Source organism: Salmo salar, chromosome 06, assembly GCF_965601325.2.
Source record: "Salmo salar chromosome 06, fSalSal1, whole genome shotgun sequence".
Lineage (NCBI taxonomy): Eukaryota > Metazoa > Chordata > Actinopteri > Salmoniformes > Salmonidae > Salmo > Salmo salar.
Window position 1 is genome coordinate 15792825 of NC_138296.1, and position 25632 is coordinate 15818456.

The following is a 25632-nucleotide window of genomic DNA, read 5'->3' on the forward strand; positions in this document are numbered from 1 at the left end:
CTCAGGGGATGGTAGTACGGTACCTAACATGCCCCATGTACTGACACCAGGAGCACAGTCTCAGGGGATGGTAGTACAGTACCTAACATGCCCCATGTACTGACACCAGGAGCACAGTCTCAGGGGATGGTAGTACGGTACTTAACATGCCCCATGTACTGACACCAGGAGCACAGTCTCAGGGGATGGTAGTACGGTACTTAACATGCCCCATGTACTGACACCAGGAGCACAGTCTCAGGGGATGGTAGTACGGTACCTAACATGCCCCATGTACTGACACCAGGAGCACAGTCTCAGGGGATGGTAGTACGGTACTTAACATGCCCCATGTACTGACACCAGGAGCACAGTCTCAGGGGATGGTAGTACGGTACCTAACATGCCCCATGTACTGACACCAGGAGCACAGTCTCAGGGGATGGTAGTACGGTACCTAACATGCCCCATGTACTGACACCAGGAGCACAGTCTCAGGGGATGGTAGTACGGTACTTAACATGCCCCATGTACTGACACCAGGAGCACAGTCTCAGGGGATGGTAGTACGGTACCTAACATGCCCCATGTACTGACACCAGGAGCACAGTCTCAGGGGATGGTAGTACGGTACTTAACATGCCCCATGTACTGACACCAGGAGCACAGTCTCAGGGGATGGTAGTACAGTACCTAACATGCCCCATGTACTGACACCAGGAGCACAGTCTCAGGGGTGGTAGTACGGTACTTAACATGCACCATGTACTGACACCAGGAGCACAGTCTCAGGGGATGGTAGTACGGTACTTAACATGCCCCATGTACTGACACCAGGAGCACAGTCTCAGGGGATGGTAGTACGGTACCTAACATGCCCCATGTACTGACACCAGGAGCACAGTCTCAGGGGATGGTAGTACGGTACCTAACATGCCCCATGTACTGACACCAGGAGCACAGTCTCAGGGGATGGTAGTACGGTACTTAACATGCCCCCATGTACTGACACCAGGAGCACAGTCTCAGGGAGCAGTCTCAGGGGATGGTAGTACGGTACTTAACATGCCCCATGTACTGACACCAGGAGCACAGTCTCAGGGGATGGTAGTACAGTACCTAACATGCCCCATGTACTGACACCAGGAGCACAGTCTCAGGGGATGGTAGTACGGTACCTAACATGCCCCATGTACTGACACCAGGAGCACAGTCTCAGGGGATGGTAGTACGGTACTTAACATGCCCCATGTACTGACACCAGGAGCACAGTCTCAGGGGATGGTAGTACGGTACTTAACATGCCCCATGTACTGACACCAGGAGCACAGTCTCAGGGAGCAGTCTCAGGGGATGGTAGTACGGTACTTAACATGCACCATGTACTGACACCAGGAGCACAGTCTCAGGGGATGGTAGTACGGTACTTAACATGCCCCATGTACTGACACCAGGAGCACAGTCTCAGGGAGCACAGTCTCAGGGGATGGTAGTACGGTACTTAACATGACCCATGTACTGACACCAGGAGCACAGTCTCAGGAGATGGTAGTACGGTACCTAACATGCCCCATGTACTGACACCAGGAGCACAGTCTCAGGGGATGGTAGTACGGTACTTAACATGCCCCATGTACTGACACCAGGAGCACAGTCTCAGGGAGCAGTCTCAGGGGATGGTAGTACGGTACTTAACATGCACCATGTACTGACACCAGGAGCACAGTCTCAGGGGATGGTAGTACGGTACTTAACATGCCCCATGTACTGACACCAGGAGCACAGTCTCAGGGGATGGTAGTACGGTACCTAACATGCCCCATGTACTGACACCAGGAGCACAGTCTCAGGGGATGGTAGTACGGTACCTAACATGCCCCACAGGGGCCAACGTATTGGGGTCAGACAGAGGTGCTGGAGGGGGTCAGGCCACACCTCCTTGTTCTTCTCTCTGTACACTGTGCCACATGGCATACAAGAACACTGCTGCACATCAACACTGTGTTCTGTGGTTACAGATCCAGGCAGTCTTTGGCTGACTGCGTATGGTGGCGCAATGCTCCAAAAGATGGCATGCCATAGGTCTCTGTCCTTCACGGAAGCAGCAAGGTCCTCTGTAGTTAATTAAAACGGTCAACAGTGTCGTTTAGTTAATTAAACCGGTCAACAGTATCTTTTAGTGCATTAAAACAGTCAACAGTATCTTTTAGTGCATTAAAACAGTCAACAGTATCTTTTAGTTAATTAAAACGGTCAACAGTATTTTTTTAGTGCATTAAAACAGTCAACAGTGTTGTTTAGTTAATTAAAACGGTCAACAGTATTTTTTTAGTGCATTAAAACAGTCAACATTGTTGTTTAGTTAATTAAAAAAGTCAACAGTGTCGTTTAGTTCATTAAAACAGTCAACAGTGTCCTTAAGATCATTAAAACAGTCAACAGTGTTGTTTAGTTAATTAAAATGGTCAACAGTGTCGTTTAGTTCATTAAAACAGTCAACAGTGTTGTTTAGTTAATTAAAATGGTCAACAGTGTCGTTTAGTTCATTAAAATTGGTCAACAGTGCAGTGGACTTCTAGAACTCACTCTAATGAAGCTGCAACGATCCAAAACACCTTTCAGATCTCTTCAGCTCTTCTCCTTCATTTATAAAGTCCATAGAAAGCTCAGGTTTCTGTATTTTACTTGTCTTCTTTTGTTCACTGAGATGTTTATCTTGACAATGTCCTCCTTTCTGCCTAACAGGTCACAGGGTGACCCAGGGAATGAAATGACAACATTTCTCTGAATGTCCTTACATAATCGCACATTCAGACAAGCGTGTCTCTGAATATTGCATACACTACAACAAACCACTATTTATGTTGTAGCTGTAAAGTCTCTGAATATTGCATACACTACAACAAACCCCTATGAGACATTAGCCTGACAAGACTGAGCCATAATGCTCCACTGACCTACCTTTAAGGTAGGAAGAGCATTCTGCTTGACCTATACAGTGTGTCCACCTAGTGGTCTCCAGAAGAATGGCAATGCAATATTTACAGAGAGACAGGAATGAATTCTATGCCGGATTGTTACTATTATCATCAACCAAAGAAAAAACTAGATGCCTACCTTCATAACTATGTGTAGGGGAGAGCAGCGACAATACTAACATGTCCCAGTGAAAAATCCCCACACTACACACTTAGGTTTACTCTGTAGTGTAGGTTTACTCTGTAGGGTAGGTTTACACTGTAGGGTAGGTTTACTCTGTAGGGTAGGTTTACTCTGTAGGGTAGGTTTACACTGTAGGGTAGGTTTACTCTGTAGGGTAGGTTTACTCTGTAGGTGAACATCACAGTAGTAGAGGTATACAGTACCTACAGAGCATCTTCAGATCCAAAAGCGTCAGTCACCATTCACAGCAGGGTGTCCTCGATGTAGTCAGGGTCCTCAAGGGTCTCCAGACGTCTCTTGCAGGCATCCAGAATTTTCTTCCTGGGCCCCAGGGGGATGTGGATGCTCTTGAGGTCCTCGTCCGAGCACAGCAGCAGCGCCTCCAGGTCAATCTTCTCCCGCCTGAAGACGGTGAGGAACTCGCCCATGGTCTGCGCAGCCAAGAACACCTCCAACGGGCTGGTCACGGCCTCGCAGTCATCATCCAGCCCCAGCTCCACCTCGTCCCAGGGAAGCTCCTGGCGGTTCCTTTCCTGGAGGCTGCGGGCACTGCCGATGCTGTCCCCCCCATCGTCCAGGCTGGGCGAACGCCGCAGCCGGCTGCGCAGCCGCACGTTGGCGCTGCCTGCCCGTTCAGTTCCTCCGCTGAGGCTCCCCTCGTCACGCCCACCGATGCCGAACAGGCCGCCACTGATATAGTTGCGTCGGAACACCATGGTTCCCAGACCGGGCCGGTTGAAGAGAGAGTCGTGGCCCGAGTCGGTGCTGACCTCAGAGTATTCCATGTCGGGCCGGTAAGACAAGTCCGGCTCGCTGATGGCACGAGAGATGGCGTCGTCGTTGGCGTCTCCGTGGAATATGTCTCGGAGGTTGCCGCGGCGCCCTGCGCGGTCCCGAGGGCCGACATAGGTTCCCTGTTTAAGGAACATGACATCGTTGCCCAGCTGGAGGCCCGAGAGGGAGCGCACGCTCTTCCTGCCGTCCTCGTAGATCTTGAAGGTCCCGTCCCCTTGCTTCCTCTTCTCCAACCTCTTCTGGATCTTGGTCTTGCCTCGGGTTGTGGCGTGAAGAGTAGCCTGCAGGGACAAAGAGCAACACAGGCTTCAACAACTAATTATACAGGAGCACACATCTCAAATTTAACAGATGACAAATGTTTAATGTTGGAGTGTAATGTCCCTTTCATTTTCAACATGGTGTAGAAAATTATAGACTGCAAATAACTGTCATTGTATCCTCTCCTTTCTCCACTAATGGGAAATGTTGGTGTTCCAACTGTTGTGCATGTGAAATGATACAGCAGCAGACATAACAGATAGGGAGTTTCACATGCACAACAGTTGGAACACCAACATTTCCCATTAGTGGAGAAAGGAGAGGATACAATGACAGTTATTTGCAGTCTATAATTATGTACACCATTAATTAAAGAGACATTACACTCCAACATGAAACATTTGTCATCTGTTAAACTTGAGGTAAGTCCACATCCCAGGTCATTCATTTTATAGATGCAGCTTTGTACTACAATCCTAAATGAAGGGAAAAGAGAAGCACCATATTATTTCCTGATGTGCTGTGTTCATCTTTCCCATGTATTCATTTAGCTTGAGGCATCATATAGCTGGAGCTACACAACCAATGGCGTGGAATGTGCACTCATCTTGACATTGGACTATTTTTATGTTCTGAAAACATCTGACAAACGTTGGTTTTGGAGTGGAATGCCCCTTTAAATAAATATTCAAAAGGCATAAATGGCTGGATGAGGCTGTACTGTACTGCCCTAAGAGTATGGCACACTGTCACACCCTGATCTGTTTCACCTGTCTTGTGCTTGTCTCCACCCCCCTCCAGGGGTCTCCCAATTTTCCCCTGTGCATTTATACCTGTGTTTTCGGTTTGTCTGTTGCCAGTTTGTCTTGTCCCGTTAAGTCCTACCAGAGTGTTCCTGTGGTCTAGTATTTCTTAGCCTTCCCAGTTCTGACCTTACTGCCTGTCCTGATCCTGCCTGACTCTGATTTGGGAGAAAATGGGAGACACCTGGAGGGGGGTGGAGACAAGCACAAGACAGGTGAAACAGATGTGGGTGTAACACACTGACAGTGGTGTTTAGGTGGTGCAGCTTGTACTGACCTGAGAGTATGGCACACTGACAGTGGTGGTGTTTAGGTGGTGCAGCTTGTACTGACCTGAGAGTATGGCACACTGACAGTGGTGGTGTTTAGGTGGTGCAGCTTGTACTGACCTGAGAGTATGGCACACTGACAGTGGTGGTGTCTAGGTGGTGCAGCTTGTACTGACCTGAGATTATGACACACTGACAGTGGTGGTGTCTAGGTGGTGCAGCTTGTACTGACCTGAGATTATGACACACTGACAGTGGTGGTGTCTAGGTGGTGCAGCTTGTACTGACCTGAGAGTATGACACACTGACAGTGGTGGTGTCTAGGTGGTGCAGCTTGTACTGACCTGAGAGTATGGCACACTGACAGTGGTGGTGTCTAGGTGGTGCAGCTTGTACTGACCTGAGAGTATGACACACTGACAGTGGTGGTGTCTAGGTGGTGCAGCTTGTACTGACCTGAGAGTATGGCACACTGACAGTGGTGGTGTTTAGGTGGTGCAGCTTGTACTGACCTGAGAGTATGGCACACTGACAGTGGTGGTGTCTAGGTGGTGCAGCTTGTACTGACCTGAGATTATGACACACTGACAGTGGTGGTGTCTAGGTGGTGCAGCTTGTACTGACCTGAGATTATGACACACTGACAGTGGTGGTGTCTAGGTGGTGCAGCTTGTACTGACCTGAGAGTATGACACACTGACAGTGGTGGTGTCTAGGTGGTGCAGCTTGTACTGACCTGAGAGTATGGCACACTGACAGTGGTGGTGTCTAGGTGGTGCAGCTTGTACTGACCTGAGAGTATGACACACTGACAGTGGTGGTGTCTAGGTGGTGCAGCTTGTACTGACCTGAGAGTATGACACACTGACAGTGGTGGTGTCTAGGTGGTGCAGCTTGTACTGACCTGAGAGTATGACACACTGACAGTGGTGGTGTCTAGGTGGTGCAGCTTGTACTGACCTGAGATTATGACACACTGACAGTGGTGTTTAGGTGGTGCAGCTTGTACTGACCTGAGAGTATGACACACTGACAGTGGTGTTTAGGTGGTGCAGCTTGTACTGACCTGAGAGTATGGCACACTGACAGTGGTGGTGTCTAGGTGGTGCAGCTTGTACTGACCTGAGAGTATGGCACACTGACAGTGGTGTTTAGGTAGTGCAGCTTGTACTGACCTGAGAGTATGGCACACTGACAGTGGTGGTGTCTAGGTGGTGCAGCTTGTACTGACCTGAGAGTATGGCACACTGACAGTGGTGTTTAGGTAGTGCAGCTTGTACTGACCTGAGAGTATGGCACACTGACAGTGGTGGTGTCTAGGTGGTGCAGCTTGTACTGACCTGAGAGTATGGCACACTGACAGTGGTGATGTCTAGGTGGTGCAGCTTGTACTGACCTGAGAGTATGGCACACTGACAGTGGTGGTGTTTAGGTGGTGCAGCTTGTACTGACCTGAGAGTATGGCACACTGACAGTGGTGTTTAGGTGGTGCAGCTTGCGGCTCACTGAGCTGCTTGTGTAGCTGGAGAAGCTCATGGCGTCTGACATGGACTGCTCCGACGCCGCCTCTTTGTGGAACTTGCGCTCCATGCGCTTGTGGTGCTTCCGCTGCAGCTTCACGCACTCCTTAATCCTCCTCTCAGCCTCGCGGAAAGCCCGCTCCTTCAGCTTCCCCACCAGCTTGGGGTTGAGGGCCGACTGCTTGGCGGCGATGGAGTCCAGGTAGCGGACACAGTCCATGTGGCTCTTGGTGGCGGCCATGTCCAGGGGCGTGTGGTAGTCGTTGTCCAGGCACCACACGTTGGCACCGAAGGACACCAGGAAGGACAGGCAGGTGTGGTGGCCGTTGGCGGCCGCCAGGTGGAGAGGTGTGTTCCCCCATATGTCACACTTATCAGGGTTGCCTCTGCAGAACAAGAGGAAGTACAGACATCAGCTGAAAGAAGCAACGGGCATATAGCACACATATGGCATCTATATTAGGAAGTCTTCATCCTATTATGGACCTTGTACACATAGTCCTATGTATTCATCCCAGGTCTATGTAAAACTATTTCAAATACTTAACTGCGCTGGATTTTGATTTTTTCCCCAGAACAAATGGAGTAGTCCCAAATGTGAAAATATCAAGCTATATCTAATGCACCATAAATACGTGCTCTTAGTAAACAAGATACTTTTTTGTTTTCCTCTGACCTGTACTTGAAACATCAATTTTGCTACGATGTCAAGACTGAAAAATCCCTAACTCTTTACAGTGCCAAGACAGAGGTGATGATGCTGTTACAACAAGTCATGCTGTTCTGTTCCAAAGGCATTCAGTAAGTGCTATCTGTGAGTAATGTGAACCAGGAGAAGGATAACCCACTCTCAGATACTCCTAAACATAGCAGGTACCTTGTGAGAAAGCCCATGATGTTTTTTAATCATGATTTCAGCACTGAGATCTCATCCATGGGCTGTTCATCGAATCTTCATAAATCATGTTTAACCTTACATCCCAGTACCCTTTAGCACTGGTAAATCTCAACAACACCAGCAGCAACAACAGCACAGTAAACCAAATCTTAATGACACCAAACAGATGGCAGATACACAAGTTATGAGATGAACAATACCACCGTTTGGACCTGCTGTCATTACGTTTAGAGGATTTCTCTGGCTTCTCCATGCTTTCCATTCCCCTACCATCAGCCTACCATGACCCCATGGGCACCTCAGCCTCCACTAGGACCTACACCTCTACACTACAGTCGGCCTGTAACACAACCACCACTACACTAACCAGTGTCTTGTTTCAGTGGAGGCCCGGGCTGGTCGGGCTGCACCTGACTCCAGAGCGTACTACCGGGGCGTGCATACCTGGTGATGTCATGCTGAATTCCTTCAGTCGAGCAGCATTGGAGCTGAGTTTTCCCAATGTAGGGACAGTACAGATGACTTAACTTCACTAATATTTGTTTAGGGTGGAGGGGCAGATTTGACTTCTAATGTGTTCCAAAAGAAATTGATAACATATCACAACGTGATTTGTATTTCAGTTCTATTCCCAGGAAAAGGGCATTTTTTTACAGGAATTACATGAAAGGTGAAATCCTGTTTACCGCCAGATTGTACTTCAATTTATCCTTTCAGAGGTTTAAATATTAACAGGAAGTTCCTCTTTATTTAAAGGCAGTGTATAAACAGCTGTCAGATTTGGAATGGTTCCGGATGGTGTTACACTAACCCTATTGCTGATCTTAAAGGGGAAGTTCAGGATTTTACAACTTGATGTTAGATGGTTCCTCACCCTGAAAGTAGTCTATGGGCCAGGAGAAACTTTAATCCATGGTTCTTTTTGAAATGTATACATTTTATTTAACCTTTATTTATCCAGGTGAGTCAGTTAAAAACCCTTACACTGGTGGGCATTGGCCTATATGGCTAGGGCTAAATGAAATGTTTTCCTCAGAGGAAATATGGAAAGCATATGCATAATCATGGTAGCAATTAAAAGGGAACCGTTTGGAGATTATGGGACAATTATTAGACTAAAGGTGAGGACACAACAGTTCACCTGACACAAGACTGAATCCACTGTTGATTTAATGTGATTTTTCTTTTTACATTTACAGCACTTTTTACTGCATTTGTTTATAACTAAATCAGAAAATACTCTGGATACATTCAGTAACATGATAAGAATATTCTTTGAAAATGTGGGGTATGTGCAACATAAGAGAAAAGAATGACAAGGGTTTGAGTTAGAGGACTAACTGGTGTTTCCAAGTGGCCACACACCTCTCCAAAGTGTGAACAGTTCCTAAGTCATTTCAATGCACTTCTATGACTCAAAGAGTCTTCACTATAAGGTGTTCTACAGCCAACATGAGAAGCTCAATTCTAAAATATGACATTACAGTGTTAAGGCTTTCACAAGGCAATTCAGAGCAGCAGATCGGAATTATTTTGCACATAGAATGGAGTCATGAGTGCATTTAAATGCGTGGTCCACGGCAAATCTTTGTCCCAATACAACAAACATTATCTCATTCTGTTCAGAACAAACCCGAGGTATAACACCATGTCATCTTGTAACTGTACATCAGTGTTCATAAACGTTGACACTGTATATTACATGAGTTTTATGATATGGAAATGTGAAGTGCACATGTATACAGCCACTGCGTTACCTTATAGGCCCTTATCAGAGTTCAAAGCTGCCTGTAAAGGACTACAAACAAATTCTTATTTACAATGACGGCCTGGCCAGTGACGACTAGGAAGTGCGGTGCAATAAATCAAATAACAAAACATTGAAATCACAGGACAAGACAGACATGACAACACAGAAGGACAGGGACATGTGACAACACAGAAGGACAGGGACATGTGACAACACAGAAGGACAGGGGCATGTGACAACACAGAAGGACAGGGGCATGTGACAAACACAGAAGGACAGGAACATGTGACAAACACAGAAGGACAGGAACATGTGAAAACACAGAAGGACAGGAACTGAGGGGTCACCGTCTAAATCTTATAGGAACTCGGGTCACAGTCTAAATCTACGAATGGAGGGGTCACAGTCTAAATCTTCTAGGAACTGAGGGGTCACAGTCTAAAACTTCTAGGAACTGAGGGGTCAGTCTAAATCTACGAATGGAGGGGTCACAGTCTAAATCTTCTAGGAACTGAGGGGTCACAGTCTAAATCTTCTAGGAACTGAGGGTCACAGTCTAAATCTTCTAGGAACTGAGGGGTCACAGTCTAAATCTTCTAGGAACTGAGGGCTCACAGTCTAAATCTTCTAGGAACTGAGGGGTCACAGTCTAAATCTTCTAGGAACTGAGGGGTCACAGTCTAAATCTTCTAGGAACTGAGGGGTCAGTCTAAATCTACGAATGGAGGGGTCACAGTCTAAATCTTCTAGGAACTGAGGGCTCACAGTCTAAATCTTCTAGGAACTGAGGGCTCACAGTCTAAATCTTCTAGGAACTGAGGGGTCACAGTCTAAATCTTCTAGGAATTGAGGGCTCACAGTCTAAATCTTCTAGGAATTGAGGGGTCACAGTCTAAATCTTCTAGGAACTAAGGGGTCACAGATGTACACAGAATGATAGAGAACAATGGAACAAATATACTTCATATTGGGTAGGGTTAGCGTCTGGAAGGGTTAGGGTCTGGTAGGTCTAGGTTAGGATCAGGTAGGGTTTTATTCATTTTTTTATTGAACCTTAATTTAACTAGGCAAATCAGTTAAGAACAAATTCTTATTTTACAATGACAGCCTACCCCGGCCAAGCGCCACCCTATGGGACTCCTGATCATGGCCGGTTGTGATACAGCCCGGGATCGAACCAGGGTCTGTAGTAACGCCTCTAGCACTGAGATGCAGTGCCTTAGACCGCTGAACCACTCGGGAGCCCATAAGGGGGTCAGGTTAGGGTCAGATAGGGTTAGGGTGTGGTAGGGTTAGGGTTAGGTAGAGTGTATTCTACTTTTACAGAGAGGTTAGGTATTATTCAGCACTTTTCTATTGCTCGAGGATTCGTTGACAGGCCGATTGATCGAAAAGCGAATGCGTGCTGTTTATCATAATCAGTGAGAGATAGGTACAGTACTCATTTAGTGTAGTAAATGTTTTATAAGCTGAATACCGTGGGAATTCCTAGAACTAGGGTTGTTATCAGTTACTTTATCATCACACTGTCTAAGTAGACCCGCCATTGTGTTACCTTGTGTGCATTTTCCCTGAACAAAATGGTGAGATGATAAAGCCCATCTTGCTTCTCTGGGGATCCCTTGCATGTTGAACTGTAGATGACATCCCCATAGTTAAGCATGGGGAAGATCATCTGTAGTAGTGTCAACCGAGCAGAGGGGTGAAAGAGGTCCTGTTACAACAGGGTCAATCCATTTGAAATCAATCACTTTTTTGACAACACCCCCTTTTGATTTGAATGAAACCTTCCATACATATTAGCCCATTGTAGAAGTGATCAAAAAGTGACTCTTTTGACTTGAATACCAAAACATTCAAGAGATAAAGGTGCTCAAAGTTGACCCATGTTGCAGACCCCACCATACCATGAGACATCATGTCTTCATCACTGGAAAAGATCAACGGTTGAGATAGATATCTTTTAAAAGATTACAAACAGGGTTGTCAAACTATTTGATCATTTCTTGAAAAGAATAATGTTTTTATAAAGTATATCATTTTTAAACCTTAATACATGTTGTGTCTCAACCGATGGAGGCACAACACAGAAACCTCAGATGATGTAAAGTTGAGTCTAAGCTACAACATATGCAAATATAAAAAGAAAAACGGAGTTTACGAGTGTTTTAGATAATTAACGTTAAATTAAATGTAAAAAATATATATATATTTCTCCATCCACTTCCTTCATAATTTCAGCCAATCACTTTTCCTGGCATGTTTTCCATCTGATCCTTTAGATTGCTGCTGCCTATTACTATGATAAATCACATGGCGAGGATGTTTGCTATCAAGCTATTAATGTGCATAATATCTAACAACTGGAGCAAGGCTAGTAGGGCTGACCCCAATTAGTCGATGATCGATTGTTTGGTTGATAGGCTGTTGGCCGACCAAGATTTATTTTAGTCGAGCAGTAGCATATATATATATACTACCACCGTTCAAAAGTTTTGGACACTTAGAAATGTCCTTGTTTTTGAAAGAAAAGCACATTTTTTTGTCCATTAAAATAACATCAAATTGATCAGAAATACAGTGTAGACATTGTTTTAATGTTGTAAATGACTATTGTAGCTGGAAACGGCAGATTTTTATGGAATATCTACATAGGCGTACAGAGGCCCACGATAAGCAACCATCACTCCTGTGTTCCAATGGCACGTTGTGTTAGCTAATCCAAGTTTATCATTTTAAAAGGCTAATTGATCATTAGAAAACCCTTTTGCAATTATGTTAGCACAGATAATTGTTAGCTAGCTAACTCTCTTTCCACAGCTAGCAAAATATTTCTTGCTCATATGATTTGAAAAACGAATCATCAGGAGTAGGCAGCGCGATAAGTGAGTAAACTGAGATATGACTAAGGAGTTAATCAGGGCAATTTGTCCATAAATAGACAGGTATTTACCTCCATGGTTGCAGGATCTTGTCTATTTTTACAAGTTTTCTATTGAAATTCATTGTGGAGAGCTGTCACAAGCATCGAAAGGATTAGACCAAGGCGCAGCGTGTATAGTGCTCATCTTCATTTATTTTAAGAGAACACTTAAACAAAATAACCAAACGACAAACAGTTCCGTAAGGTACACAGACTATACGGAAAACAACCACCCACAACCACCCTAAGTATGGCTTCCAATCAGAGAAAACGAAAGACACCTGTCTCTGATTGGAAACCATCCTCGGCCAAACATGGAAAACGAAGCATAGAAAATGAAAACTAGAACAAAATCTCCTAGAACCAAAAAACCCAAAACACACAAAACAATCCCCCTGCCACGCCCTGACCATTCTACTATGGCAAATGACCCTTTTCACTGGTCAGGACGTGACAAGAGCTCATTTATATATTTTGTGATATGAATACCAAGTATGTCTACTTCACCGTAAGCCCATTTTAAAGGTAAACTGCAGGGTAATGTAAAAATATTTTTTTTTTATGATACAATACGTAATATTGTACACTTATCATAATTAGGTTTTAGTCCAGAGAGTCCAGAAAAGTTATCTAGATCTTCAATGAGACATTGCAGGGATCTAGCTTGCGGACTTAATATAAAACTTGAGTCATCGGCATACATGGTCACCTTTGTTTTTAAGCCTTGGATTTGTAATGTATGAAAAGGGTTGTATAAATCTAAAGGGATGCTGTCAAAAAGTGGTTGAATTCAAATGGATTTACCTGATATAAAACCCCAAGTCTGTCATTTTCCAGTTTTCTTTAAAAAGCCATTAGAACCTTCACTAACATTAGCCACAGGTAGCTAGATAACAATCAATGGAAGTGATAGGGGCAACTGTGAACTGTTTTTAAAAAAAGGTTCCAGATGACCTTTAAGCAATAATTGAGTTTTCTTCAGTTGACTTTCCAACATAAATGCTTTAACAGACAGGATTTGACCTCAGTCGTAGTATCCCTATATACTGTAGCATTAGTCCTCCAACAGGCTTGATCAATATTTGATGAGCTGCAGGTGCAGCAAGCATTGCACTGGTCACAGAGGCTAAGGATACATTATTGATGGACAAAACTGCAAGGTTTTCACAGACAGCGGAGAAGCTGTGTGCCTGCCACGCTAGTCCCAACCAGAGCCAGGATTAGCACCTTCTCACCAGTCTGACCTTGATTTCTTGTGTGACCGACCCGGGTCTCGTGCGCAACACAACAGTTTTAGCCCAATGAGTTAAAGGCATTAGCTAGGAATGCCAGCAGATTAACACCTCACCTGCCTGATCCTGACCCCCCCCCCCCCCCCCCCCCCCACCCGTGAGAACGATCAAACTTCAACCCCAGGTCTGCTAAGCTCCATATGGCTGTCTTGGCCCACTGAGCTAAAACCTAGGTATTAGCTAGGAGAGCCATAGGATTAACCAACTCCTAACTCGCCTGACTTTAATTTCTTCCTGCCCTGATCTGACAATCCACACTCTTAGAAAAAAAGGTTCCAAAAGGGTTCTTCGACTGTCCCCATAGGATAAACCTTTTGGGTTCCATGTCGAACCCTCTGTGGAAAGGGTTTTACATGGAACCCAAAAGGGTTATAATTGGAACCAAAAGGGTTCTACCTGGAATCAAAAGGGGTTCTTCAGAGGGTTCCCCTATGGGGACAGCTGAAGAACCCTTTTTGGTCCTAGATAGCACCTTTTTTTCTCAGAGTGCAGGGCTCAAACACATTACTGTGTTACTTAGCCTTCTGAGCTAAAGCCTCTGCATTAGCTTGGGGAGCCAAATTATTAACATTTCACCTGCCCAACCCTGGTTTCTCACTGTCTAGTGTTACCTACAAGGGTTCAAACTGGGTCTTCGGAATTTATCCGTCTCCTCTCTAGTCTGCCAATTTTAGTGTCTTGTTTTGCATGTGTAGTCTTGTCTGGGACATAAGACAAAGGTGGTCTGGGAAGTCTAAATCTTCTAGGAACTGAGGGGTCACAGTCTAAATATTTTAGGAACTGAGGGTCACAGTCTAAATCTTCTAGGAACTGAGGGGTCAGTCTAAATCTTTTAGGAACTGAGGGGTCACAGTCTAAATCTTTTAGGAACTGAGGGGTCACAGTCTAAATATTTTAGGAACTGAGGGTCACAGTCTAAATCTTCTAGGAACTGAGGGGTCAGTCTAAATCTTTTAGGAACTGAGGGGTCACAGTCTAAATCTTTTAGGAACTGAGGGGTCACAGTCTAAATATTTTAGGAACTGAGGGTCACAGTCTAAATCTTCTAGGAACTGAGGGGTCACAGTCTAAATCTTTTAGGAACTGAGGGGTCACAGTCTAAATCTTCTAGGAACTGAGGGGTCACAGTCTAAATCTTCTAGGAACTGAGGGGTCACAGTCTAAATCTTCTAAATCAAATAAAGGGTCAGGTAGGGTTAAAGCCACGTAGGGTTAGGGTTCGGGTCAGGTAGGGTTAGGGTCCGGTAGGGTTAAAGCCACGTAGGGTTAGGGTCAGGTAGGGTTAAAGCCACATAGGGTTAGGGTCAGGTAGGGTTAGGGTCAGGTAGGGCTAGGTTTAGGATCAGGTAGGGTTAGGGTCAGGTTTAGGATCAGGTAGGGTTAGGGTCAGGTAGGGCTAGGGCTAGGTTTAGGATCAGGTAGGGTTAGGGTCAGGTAGGGCTAGGGTCAGGTAGGGTTAGGATCAGGTAGAGCTAGGGTCAGGTAGGGTTAGGATCAGGTAGGGCTAGGGTCAGGTAGGGCTAGGTTTAGGATCAGGTAGGGCTAGGTTTAGGATCAGGTAGGGCTAGGTTTAGGATCAGGTAGGGCTAGGTTTAGGATCAGGTAGGGCTAGGGTCAGGTAAGGTTAGGGTCAGGTAGGGCTAGGGTCAGGTAGGGTTAGGTTTAGGATCAGGTAGGGCTAGGGTCAGGTAAGGTTAGGGTCAGGTAGGGCTAGGGTCAGGTAGGGTTAGGTTTAGGATCAGGTAGGGCTAGGGTCAGGTAGGGCTAGGGTCAGGTAGGGCTAGGGTTAGGATCAGGTAGGGTTAGGGTCAGGTAGGGCTAGGGTCAGGTAGGATTAGGGTCAGGTTGGGCTAGGTTTAGGATCAGGTAGGGTTAGGGTCAGGTAGGGCTAGGGTCAGGTAGGATTAGGGTCAGGTTGGGCTAGGTTTAGGATCAAGTAGGGTTAGGGTCAGGTAGGGCTAGGGTCAGGTAGGGCTAGGTTTAGGATCAGGTAGGGTTAGGGTCAGGTAGGGTTAGGGTCAGGTAGGGTTAGGGTCAGGTAGGGTTATGGTCAGGTAGGATTAGGGTCAGGTAGGATTAGGGTCAGGTAGGATTAGGGTCAGGTAGGATTAGGGTCAGGTAGGATTAGGGTCAGGTAGGGTGAGGATCAGGTAGGATTAGGGTCAGGTAGGGTTATGGTCATTCTGTTCTATTAAGAATATGTATCACAGTTTAACTTTTGAGTTACAAGAGTACTTTTCTTCATTAAATCTTTATTTGTCAAAATGCAAATAAAGATTTTTTTCTCTCATTTTGGATTATCAGCGTCTTTTGGTGCTCCTTTTTTGTCCACTCCTGGTAAATGTTTTGGGGTGCAAATGTATGTGCAAAGGGGACTCAAAGGGTCAAGCGCTTAAAGGACTATGTCACAAATGCCTGGGCCTCTGGGCAGACGAATCTCAAATAAATCTAAATATCAGTGCTATTATATAATATCTGCCAATTACTAGACACTTTATCCAAAGCCACTTACATTCATGCATACATTTTATGTCTGGTCCCAGGAATCAAACCCACCATCATGGCATTGCACACGCCATGCTCTACCAACCGGTCTACAGAGGACCATGCTCTACCAACCGATCTACAGAGGACCATGCTCTACCAACCGATCTACAGAGGACCATGCTCTACCAACTGATCTACAGAGGACCATGCTCTACTAACTGGTCTACAGAGGACCATGCTCTACTAACTGATCTACAGAGGACCATGCTCTACCAACTGATCTACAGAGGACCATGCTCTACCAACTGATCTACAGAGGACCACGCTCTACTAACTGATCTACAGAGGACCACGCTTTACTAACTGATCTACAGAGGACCATGCTCTACTAACTGATCTACAGAGGACCATGCTCTACTAACTGATCTACAGAGGACCATGCTCTACTAACTGATCTACAGAGGACCATGCTCTACTAACTGATCTACAGAGGACCATGCTCTACTAACTGGTCTACAGAAGACCATGCTCTACCAACTGGTCTACAGAGGACCATGCTCTACTAACTGATCTACAGAGGACCATGCTCTACCAACTGGTCTACAGAGGACCATGCTCTACCAACTGGTCTACAGAGGACCATGCTCTACTAACTGAGCTACAGAGGACCATGTTTTACTAACTGAGCTACAGAGGACCATGCTTTACTAACTGATCTACAGAGGACCATGTTTTACTAACTGAGCTACAGAGGACCATGCTTTACTAACTGATCTACAGAGGACCATGTTTTACTAACTGATCTACAGAGGACCATGTTTTACTAACTGAGCTACAGAGGACCATGTTTTACTAACTGATCTACAGAGGACCATGCTTTACTAACTGATCTACAGAGGACCATGTTTTACTAACTGAGCTACAGAGGACCATGTTTTACTATCTGATCTACAGAGGACCATGCTTTACTAACTGATCTACAGAGGACCATGCTTTACTAACTGAGCTACAGAGGACCATGTTTTACTAACTGAGCTACAGAGGACCATGTTTTACTAACTGAGCTACAGAGGACCATGCTCTACCAACTGATCTACAGAGGACCATGCTCTACCAACTGATCTACAGAGGTCCATGCTCTACCAACTGGTCTACAGAGGACCATGCTCTACTAACTGATCTACAGAGGACCATGCTCTACTAACTGATCTACAGAGGACCATGCTCTACCAACTGGTCTACAGAGGACCATGCTCTACTAACTGGTCTACAGAGGACCATGCTCTACCAACTGGTCTACAGAGGACCATGCTCTACTAACTGGTCTACAGAGGACCATGCTCTACCAACTGGTCTACAGAGGACCATGCTCTACCAACTGGTCTACAGAGGACCATGCTCTACCAACTGGTCTACAGAGGACCATGCTCTACTAACTGGTCTACAGAGGACCATGCTCTACTAACTGATCTACAGAGGACCATGCTCTACTAACTGGTCTACAGAGGACCATGCTCTACCAACTGGTCTACAGAGGACCATGCTCTACCAACTGGTCTACAGAGGACCATGCTCTACTAACTGATCTACAGAGGACCATGCTATTTGATGATACATAATGGCTATTATGCAATTACAGCTACAGTTGTTAGACATTACATGATTTTACACATCCCTCACTCTTTTCTGGGCACCTTTTACTGCAGGTCATAACCCAATAATAACACATGATAACCCCTGTTCACTTAGAATGGAATGGAATTGAAAAGGGCTCTGGACACTGTCCTCAGTATCCTGACTATGCTTGTTGTTACATCATAGAATGACAGATTGTTGCTCCCTACTGCTACTGTTTCACTATCCACTATAAATCCACTGTACATCCACTATAAATCCACTATAAATCTGCCAGGCCTGTATTTCAGCTGCAAACCCAATAAAGTTGTCAGACATTGAAATGATCTCCCTGGATCTCAAGGGTGCTGCTGTCTAGTAGTCACTGATGTTGTGAGAAACTATGGTGACTATTAAAGTATTTTTAGTACCAAATGTCACGCACACTTTTTCATGGTGTTAGAATTGCTGTTTATCATAATCAGTGAGAGATAGGTACAGTACACATTTAGTGTAGTAAATGTTTTATAAGCTGAATACCGTGGGAATTCCTAGAACTAGGGTTGTTATCAGTTACTTTATCACCACACTGTCTAAGTGGACCCGCCATTGTGTTACCTTGTGTGCATTTACCCTGAACAAAATGGTGGAATGCACAGAGGACTAATGAACCACATCAAACCTAATTGGGCATTTGCTGACAGTATATTTGTGTTCCTGAAATGCACACAAGGCCCACTTAGTCTGTGTGAGAGAACGAGAGATCGGACTATGCCTGGCAAAGCAGACACACTGACAGAGAGAGAGAGAGAGAGAGAGAGAGAGAGAGAGAGAGAGAGAGAGAGAGAGAGAGAGAGAGAGGACACAGATAGAGAGGGAGAGAGAGAAGACAGAGAGAGAGAAAGAGACAGGGAGAGACAGACAGGGAGAGAGCGAGACAGAGAGAGCGAGATAGACAAAAAATTCAACCAAACACATTTGGCCCTTTCACTGCTTGAATACCTCGGTCCCATGACATTACCCTGGCACACACAGAAAAAACATGATGAACAGCCTCAGTGATTGAACAAAAAGGACACCTGACCTTTTCGGCAATGGGAGCTTATAGCTTATTAAACATCCCTGCAGGGTGGCTGAACGACCTTAAAGGGATCTGTGGGTGGTGGAAGATGGCCTTCCATGGCCCATGCACCACACCCCCTTCTCGTGTTGGCCTTGGCAGTTGCCAGGCCCTCAGTACTAGAGTGTAAAAGTCTAAGACCCCTGCTGTGTTCGGCCTCTCCGGCCTCATGAGGAGAAGCTGCCGGTCCAGCCCTAAATTGCCAGCCCTCCTCAACAGAGCACATGCTAGTTCCCTCCATCATCAGTGTGGTATAGTCTCTGTGCCACTTTGAGTCAGAAGGCTGCCACCCTGCTCTCCAGGTCCATGAGGCCTTGTCCCCCCTCCTGGACAGGCAGCAGACCGCCGGGGGCGTTGAGAACGGTCAATGTATGTCATAGGGAGGATGCCATCAAGTTGTTGATGATCAGCACCCTCCCTCTGTACTTGGTAGAGGAGCCACCTCCACTTCGCCTGGCTTCGACACCACCACTTGTGACACTCCCTCCCAGTTCTTCCTGACCCACCCCTCCAAGCCCAGATACACCCCAAGAATATTGAGCCCTTCACAGACCCACTGCAACCCCCCCTGGAAGCTGCCCTGTCCCTCCATTACCCACATAACAGCGCCTCACTCTTGCCCCAGTTTATCTTAACCGAAGACGCCCCCTCATACACTCTCAAACTAGACCCCGTAGGTCCTGCTCATCCCTAATCATCTCTGAGACGTCATCAGCGTATACTGATACTGCTACACCTGTCCCCAACCCTGTCTGGCACACACACTGCCCACAGCCTCCTGTGTAGCAGGCCCAGAAGTTCCTCAATAGCAAGCGTGCATAGCTGCCCCAATAGAGGACATCCCTGGCAAATGTCCCACCCTACCCAGACTGGTCTACCCAGACTGGCCTACCCAGACTGGCCTACCCAGACTGGCCTACTCAGCCCCCCCCCCCCCCACCCACCTTCACCCCCACCCACCCACCTTCACCATACATGAAGCCCCAGCATATATTTTAACACAGGCCACAAAATTCTCCCCACAACCAAAAGCAGACAACAAATTGAACAGATATTCATGGTCCATTCTATCAAAGGCTTTCTATGGAAGAAGGTCCAAAGATCACATTCTAAAGCCTTAACAGTATTTTGACGTCCGGATGAAAAGTGTGCCCAAAGTAAACTGCCTGTTACTCAGGCCCAGAAGCTAGGATATGCATATAATTGGTAGATTTGGATATAAAACACTCTAAAGTTAATAAAACTGTTAAAATAATGTATGTGAGTATAACAGAACTGACGAGGAAACCCCGAGGACAAACCATCCCCCCCAAAAAAAATTCAGCCTACCTCTGATTTCAATGGCTGGAACTTTTATTATAAGGCGAAACCCTCCCAAATTGCAGTTCCTAGGGCTTCCACGAGATGTCAACAGTCTTTAGAAAGAGTTTCAGGCTGGTTTAACCTCTTGACGTTCGCCTAGGATAGGGGGCGCCACAGCGCATTTTGAAAAAAATTTGTGCCCATTTTAAACGGCCTACTACTCAAACTCAGAAGCTAGGATATGCATATAATTAATACTTGTCGATAGAAAACACATTGAAAACATATTACATTTTGTTATGCTAATGGCGATATGATTTTTGGCTGGATGTCCGTCCCGTATGGCCGCACAGGGGTTAAAGAAAAATTTGCTAGAAATTGTTGTTTTTCTAGGTGGCTCCCATTTTGGTTGTAGTGTTTCCAAGCGCGTGAATGAGAGCACGTTCTTTGGTATTTTCCTCCGGTAAAGACAATAACGATTCTCCGTCTTAAATTTGATCGATTATTTACATAGTAGGGTACCTAAGGTTTGATTATAAACGTTGTTTGACTTGTTTGGATAAGTTTATTAGTTAACGTTTGGGATTCATTTTGTATGCATTTTGATGGAGGGAAATCAGTGGATTATTGACTGAAGCGCGCCATCTAAACGGAGTTTTAATGGAAGGACTTTATCGAACAAAAGGACCATTTGTAATGTAACTGTGACCTTTTGGAGTGCCACCAGAAGAAGATCTTCAAAGGTAAGACATATATTATATCGCTATTTCTGACTTTCGTGTCGCAACTGCCTGGTTGAAATATGGGTTTCATGTTTTTGTGTGCGGGGCGCTGTCCTCAGATAATCGCATGGTTTGCTTTCGCCGTAAAGCCTTTTTGAAATATGACACCGCTGGATTAACAAGAAGTTAAGCTTTATTTTGATGTATAACACATATATTTTCAAGAATGTTAAATATTTGAATTGAGTATTTTGGAATTTCGCGCTCTGCAATTTCACCGGATGTTGGCCACGTGGGACGCTACTGTCCAACGTACACGTAAGAAGTTAACAGACCCAGCAGGTCCCTGATTCTGAACAGATTGTCTGTGATTGAGCATCGTGGTACACAGTACATTTGGTCCTTGTTTACAATAGAGCCCCAGTGGGACTTCAGTCTGTTAGCGAGGACCTTGGCAAAGACCTTATAGTCCCCACAGAACAACGCTAGAGAGAGAGAGAGAGAGAGAGAGAGAGAGAGAGAGAGAGAGAGAGAGAGAGAGAGAGAGAGAGAGAGAGAGAGAGAGAGAGAGAGAGAGAGACCCCCAAACTTTTGCCAATTAACCACTTTGCTAATGGGCTTCTTTCGCTGGACAGGAAGGGAAACCAGGTCAGCCAGAAACACACTGGAGAGAGCTTTGTTAACTGGTGCTTCTCTGATCAATTGTATTAGTATATAATTTTCCCTTTATTTTGGCATACAATATATCTCAGTATTTGTATTATTTCATACAGTCTTTAAAAAAAATCTTTATCAAGGATGCCATAAGTTTTGAACCTGACGTTATCTAAACAGGCTCATTGGCCACTGGTCATTTGCACTGATTGTCCCAAATTAGATGTATTCATTTTCTATCCTGAATAGAAACGCATTATACTTTACACGTTTTTACTGAAAGAAGAAATAGCATGATGATGACATGTGTGATGAGTTGTCCATTGTTGCATCACATAACTCTGACCTGCACAATAACCAGTAAAGGAACATTCTAAATCTAGAATTCTAATCTCACCGTCTGATGTTCTGATGTTTTTTCAAGAAGCAATGTTAAGCTGAGGAGAGGATACAACAACAGCCTTAACTGATCATGGTAGGCTTCCTTTTTTGGCAAACATTTATGTTGCTAGGATATGATTAGAGTATTATGACACTTTTATGCTTAATTGAAAAACAGTGACATAATAACTAAGCAGTAGCTTGCTCATTGGTTAATCTATAGTTGGAGCCAGTAGTTCCTCCACAAAGAAAGTAGGGCGAGGCCAAATCAATCAATGCACATCATCACGTCAACAAAACATTTTTTTGATCCAATGTGATATTTTTGGGGGGTATTTGGAAGTTTTATTGACAGATATAGAATATGAGATGAGTGATACAGCAGTTGTCATAGGCGTCGTAAGGATCGGACCAAGGCGCAGCGGGTAAAGTGCTCATCTTCTTAATTTATTAAAGTAACGTGAACACTTAAACAAACCGACGAAACAGTTCCGTAAGGCACACAGGCTATACAGAAAATAACCACCCACAAAACACAAGTGAAAACAAACCCCACTAAATATGGCCTCCAATTAGAGACAACGACAACCAGCTGCCTCTAATTGGAGGTCATTGCCAAAAACCCAACATAGAAATAGAAAAATAGATATACACATAGAAATAGAAAATATAGAACATAAACAAAAAACACCGAAACAAACACCCCCTGCCACGCCCTGACCAAACTACAATGACAAATAACCCATTTTACTGGTCAGGATGTGACAGTAGTGTACAGAGTGACTGGTAGAACGGGGGATTGAACCGCTGCCTCAGGGCACTGCTAGGGGCCCTATGTGACTTTAAATGGCACAAAGTCTGGAACAATCTAACCTACTCAGTTAATAGTCTATCAATGGAAAGGTTCATGATTAAACTGGTCTACCCAGCTAGGCTATATCCTCGTGGCTGACCCTAGCTGTGCCAGTCAATATATGTCTGGGGGTATTTGGGGAAAAGGAGAAGGCAATTTTTGTTCTAACCAAATGAACAATAGATATATTATTTTCTATTCTATTCTATTCTATGATATTCTGTTCCATGATATTCTATTCCGTGATATTCTATTCTATTCTGTTCTATTATATGATATTCTATTCTATGATATTATATTCTATGATATTCTATGATATTCTATGATATTCTATTATATGATATTCTATTCTATTCTATGGTATTCCAAAACACAGAAAATATATACTGTCCAATAAATCTACAGGAAATATTCACAGTCGGTAGGCCTCTCTACAGTATACACTATTAGTCTGGTCAGTGTGGTGGTGGTATTGGTGACCTTTTACTTGTTTACCCTGAGCCAAAACAGTTCATTCCTATGGAACAAACATACATGACTTCAATAAATCCTCACTGACCACCACCTAGGCATTATGGGTGTGGCTAACCTGCCACAGACAAAGAACAAACTAAAGACCAGTAGACTACTGTTACTTTATTTATCCTGCATCCTGAATCAGTCAGTAGGCTACTGTTACTTTATTCATCCTGCATCCTGAATCAGTCAGTAGGCTACTGTTACTATATTTACCCTGCATCCTGAATCAGTCAGTAGGCTACTGTTACTTCATTTATCCTGCATCCTGAATCAGTCAGTAGGCTACTGTTACTTTATTTATCCTGCATCCTGAATCAGTCAGTAGGCTACTGTTACTTTATTTATCCTGCATCCTGAATCAGTCAGTAGGCTACTGTTACTTTATTTATCCTGCATCCTGAATCAGTCAGTAGGCTAATGTTACTTTATTCATCCTGCATCCTGAATCAGTCAGTAGGCTACTGTTACTATATTTACCCTGCATCCTGAATCAGTCAGTAGGCTACTGTTACTTCATTTATCCTGCATCCTGAATCAGTCAGTAGGCTACTGTTACTTTATTTATCCTGCATCCTGAATCAGTCAGTAGGCTACTGTTACTTTATTTATCCTGCATCCTGAATCAGTCAGTAGGCTAATGTTACTTTATTTATCCTGCATCCTGAATCAGTCAGTAGGCTACTGTTACTTTATTTATCCTGAATCAGTCAGTAGGCTACTGTTACTTTATTTATCCTGCATCCTGAATCAGTCAGTAGGCTAATGTTACTTTATTTATCCTGCATCCTGAATCAGTCAGTAGGCTACTGTTACTTTATTTATCCTGCATCCTGAATCAGTCAGTAGGCTACTGTTACTTTATTCACCCTGAATCAGTCAGTAGGCCACTGTTACTTTATTTATCCTGCATCCTGAATCAGTCAGTAGGCTACTGTTACTTTATTTATCCTGCATCCTGAATCAGTCAGTAGGCTACTGTTACTTTATTTACCCTGCATCCTGAATCAGTCAGTAGGCTAATGTTACTTTATTTATCCTGCATCCTGAATCAGTCAGTAGGCTACTGTTACTTTATTTATCCTGCATCCTGAATCAGTCAGTAGGCTATGCTATCCTCTTTCATGTGTTATTATGGCACACCCCTCTAGCACTACTGGTGCTGCACCTTGCTACTGAACTTACTAGCCCTACCTAATGTTACATACCTTTAATACTAGCCCTACCTAATGTTACAGACCTGACCTAATTATACAGACCTGACCTAATGTTACAGACCTGACCTAATGTTACAGACCTTTAATACTAGCCCTACCTAATGTTACAGACCTGACCTAATTATACAGACCTTACCTAACGCTACAGATCTTACTAGACCGGACCTAATTCCTACAGAGGTGTTGCGTTCCCTAGGAGAATATACATAAACTACACAGAGCACTGCATGAGGGGGTAGGCTAGCTAGTATAGGTTGGCTATAGAGTAACTATTTAACACAGGGGGAACTTTACCTATCGTATCTATCCATGATAAGAGTGCGCATCAATACTTCAATGTCTACCAAACACAATATTATTAACCACACGAGATATGGACACTGTATCTATCCTTAGTTACTGCACGAGTTGAGCAAAAGGAATACAACATTCCACACGTGACGAAAAGTACATTTTCAGTTCTTAAAAGCCTACTTACCCTCTGCCCACGATAAGTCGCAGAGCCTCCAAGTTGCCATGATAAGCGGCCCATAACGTCGGTGTCATGCCATCTTCATCCGGCGCGTTCAAGTCCTTCCGCGTAGCCTCTTTCAGCAGGTCCAGGTAGCCATCCCGGGCCGCCTTGTGATACCTGTCATTCATGGTATCAACGGGCCCTCGACTCCATTGCTCTCGGTCGTCATCTACCCATCTCTCGGTCTAAATGGCAGGCACCACAGGCTAGAGTTCCACTGCCAGCATCCGCCTGTGTTTCATTGTAAGCAAGCGCCGTGCCTCTGGTCCGGAATGTTATTGTGGCGTATGTCGTTGCAGTGACGGCCGCGCGAGCCGAGAGGGAACGCGCATTTGGTATCCAGGGGCTGTCGCGGCAGGGCTGTTGTTAGGTTGTCTGATCCACAGTAATATCATTGTTCTGGTCTACATGATGTGCACAAAATGCACGGAGCCTAATATAAATGTGAATGAATATAGAAAAATAAAGAAAAAAGCTTGGAATACATAGGCCTTCTTTAAAAATAACTTCAAGTTCAATATTCATATTCTACACATGCAGCCTATACACTCTTAGAAAAAGGGTTCCAAAAGGGTTCTTTGGATGTCGCCATGGCAGAGC

General features: G+C 44.7%; 1 protein-coding gene across 1 annotated transcript; it reads right to left on the reverse strand.

Moving 5' to 3' along the window:
• Positions 1-970: 970 nt before the first annotated feature.
• LOC106606395 (Usher syndrome type-1G protein homolog) lies at positions 971-25322 on the reverse strand. Its single transcript, XM_014202560.3, has 3 exons — positions 24997-25322; positions 6722-7175; positions 971-4217 (listed from the first exon to the last, which is right to left on the reverse strand). Exons 1-3 carry the CDS (start codon positions 25158-25160, stop codon positions 3384-3386), a joined length of 1452 nt encoding a protein of 483 aa, XP_014058035.1. The 5' UTR covers positions 25161-25322; the 3' UTR covers positions 971-3383.
• Between the last annotated feature and the right edge of the window lie 310 nt (positions 25323-25632).

Excerpts from the sequence above, each read along its gene's own strand:
- LOC106606395 (XM_014202560.3), bottom strand. The coding sequence starts at position 25,160 with ATGAATGACAGGTATCACAAGGCGGCCCGGGATGGCTACCTGGACCTG. Across the intron at positions 7,176-24,996 it reads CGACTTATCGTGGGCAGAGG|AGGCAACCCTGATAAGTGTG; the intron begins GTAAGTAGGCTT and ends CTTGTTCTGCAG. Across the intron at positions 4,218-6,721 it reads TCAGTGTGCCATACTCTCAG|GCTACTCTTCACGCCACAAC; the intron begins GTCAGTACAAGC and ends TTGTCCCTGCAG.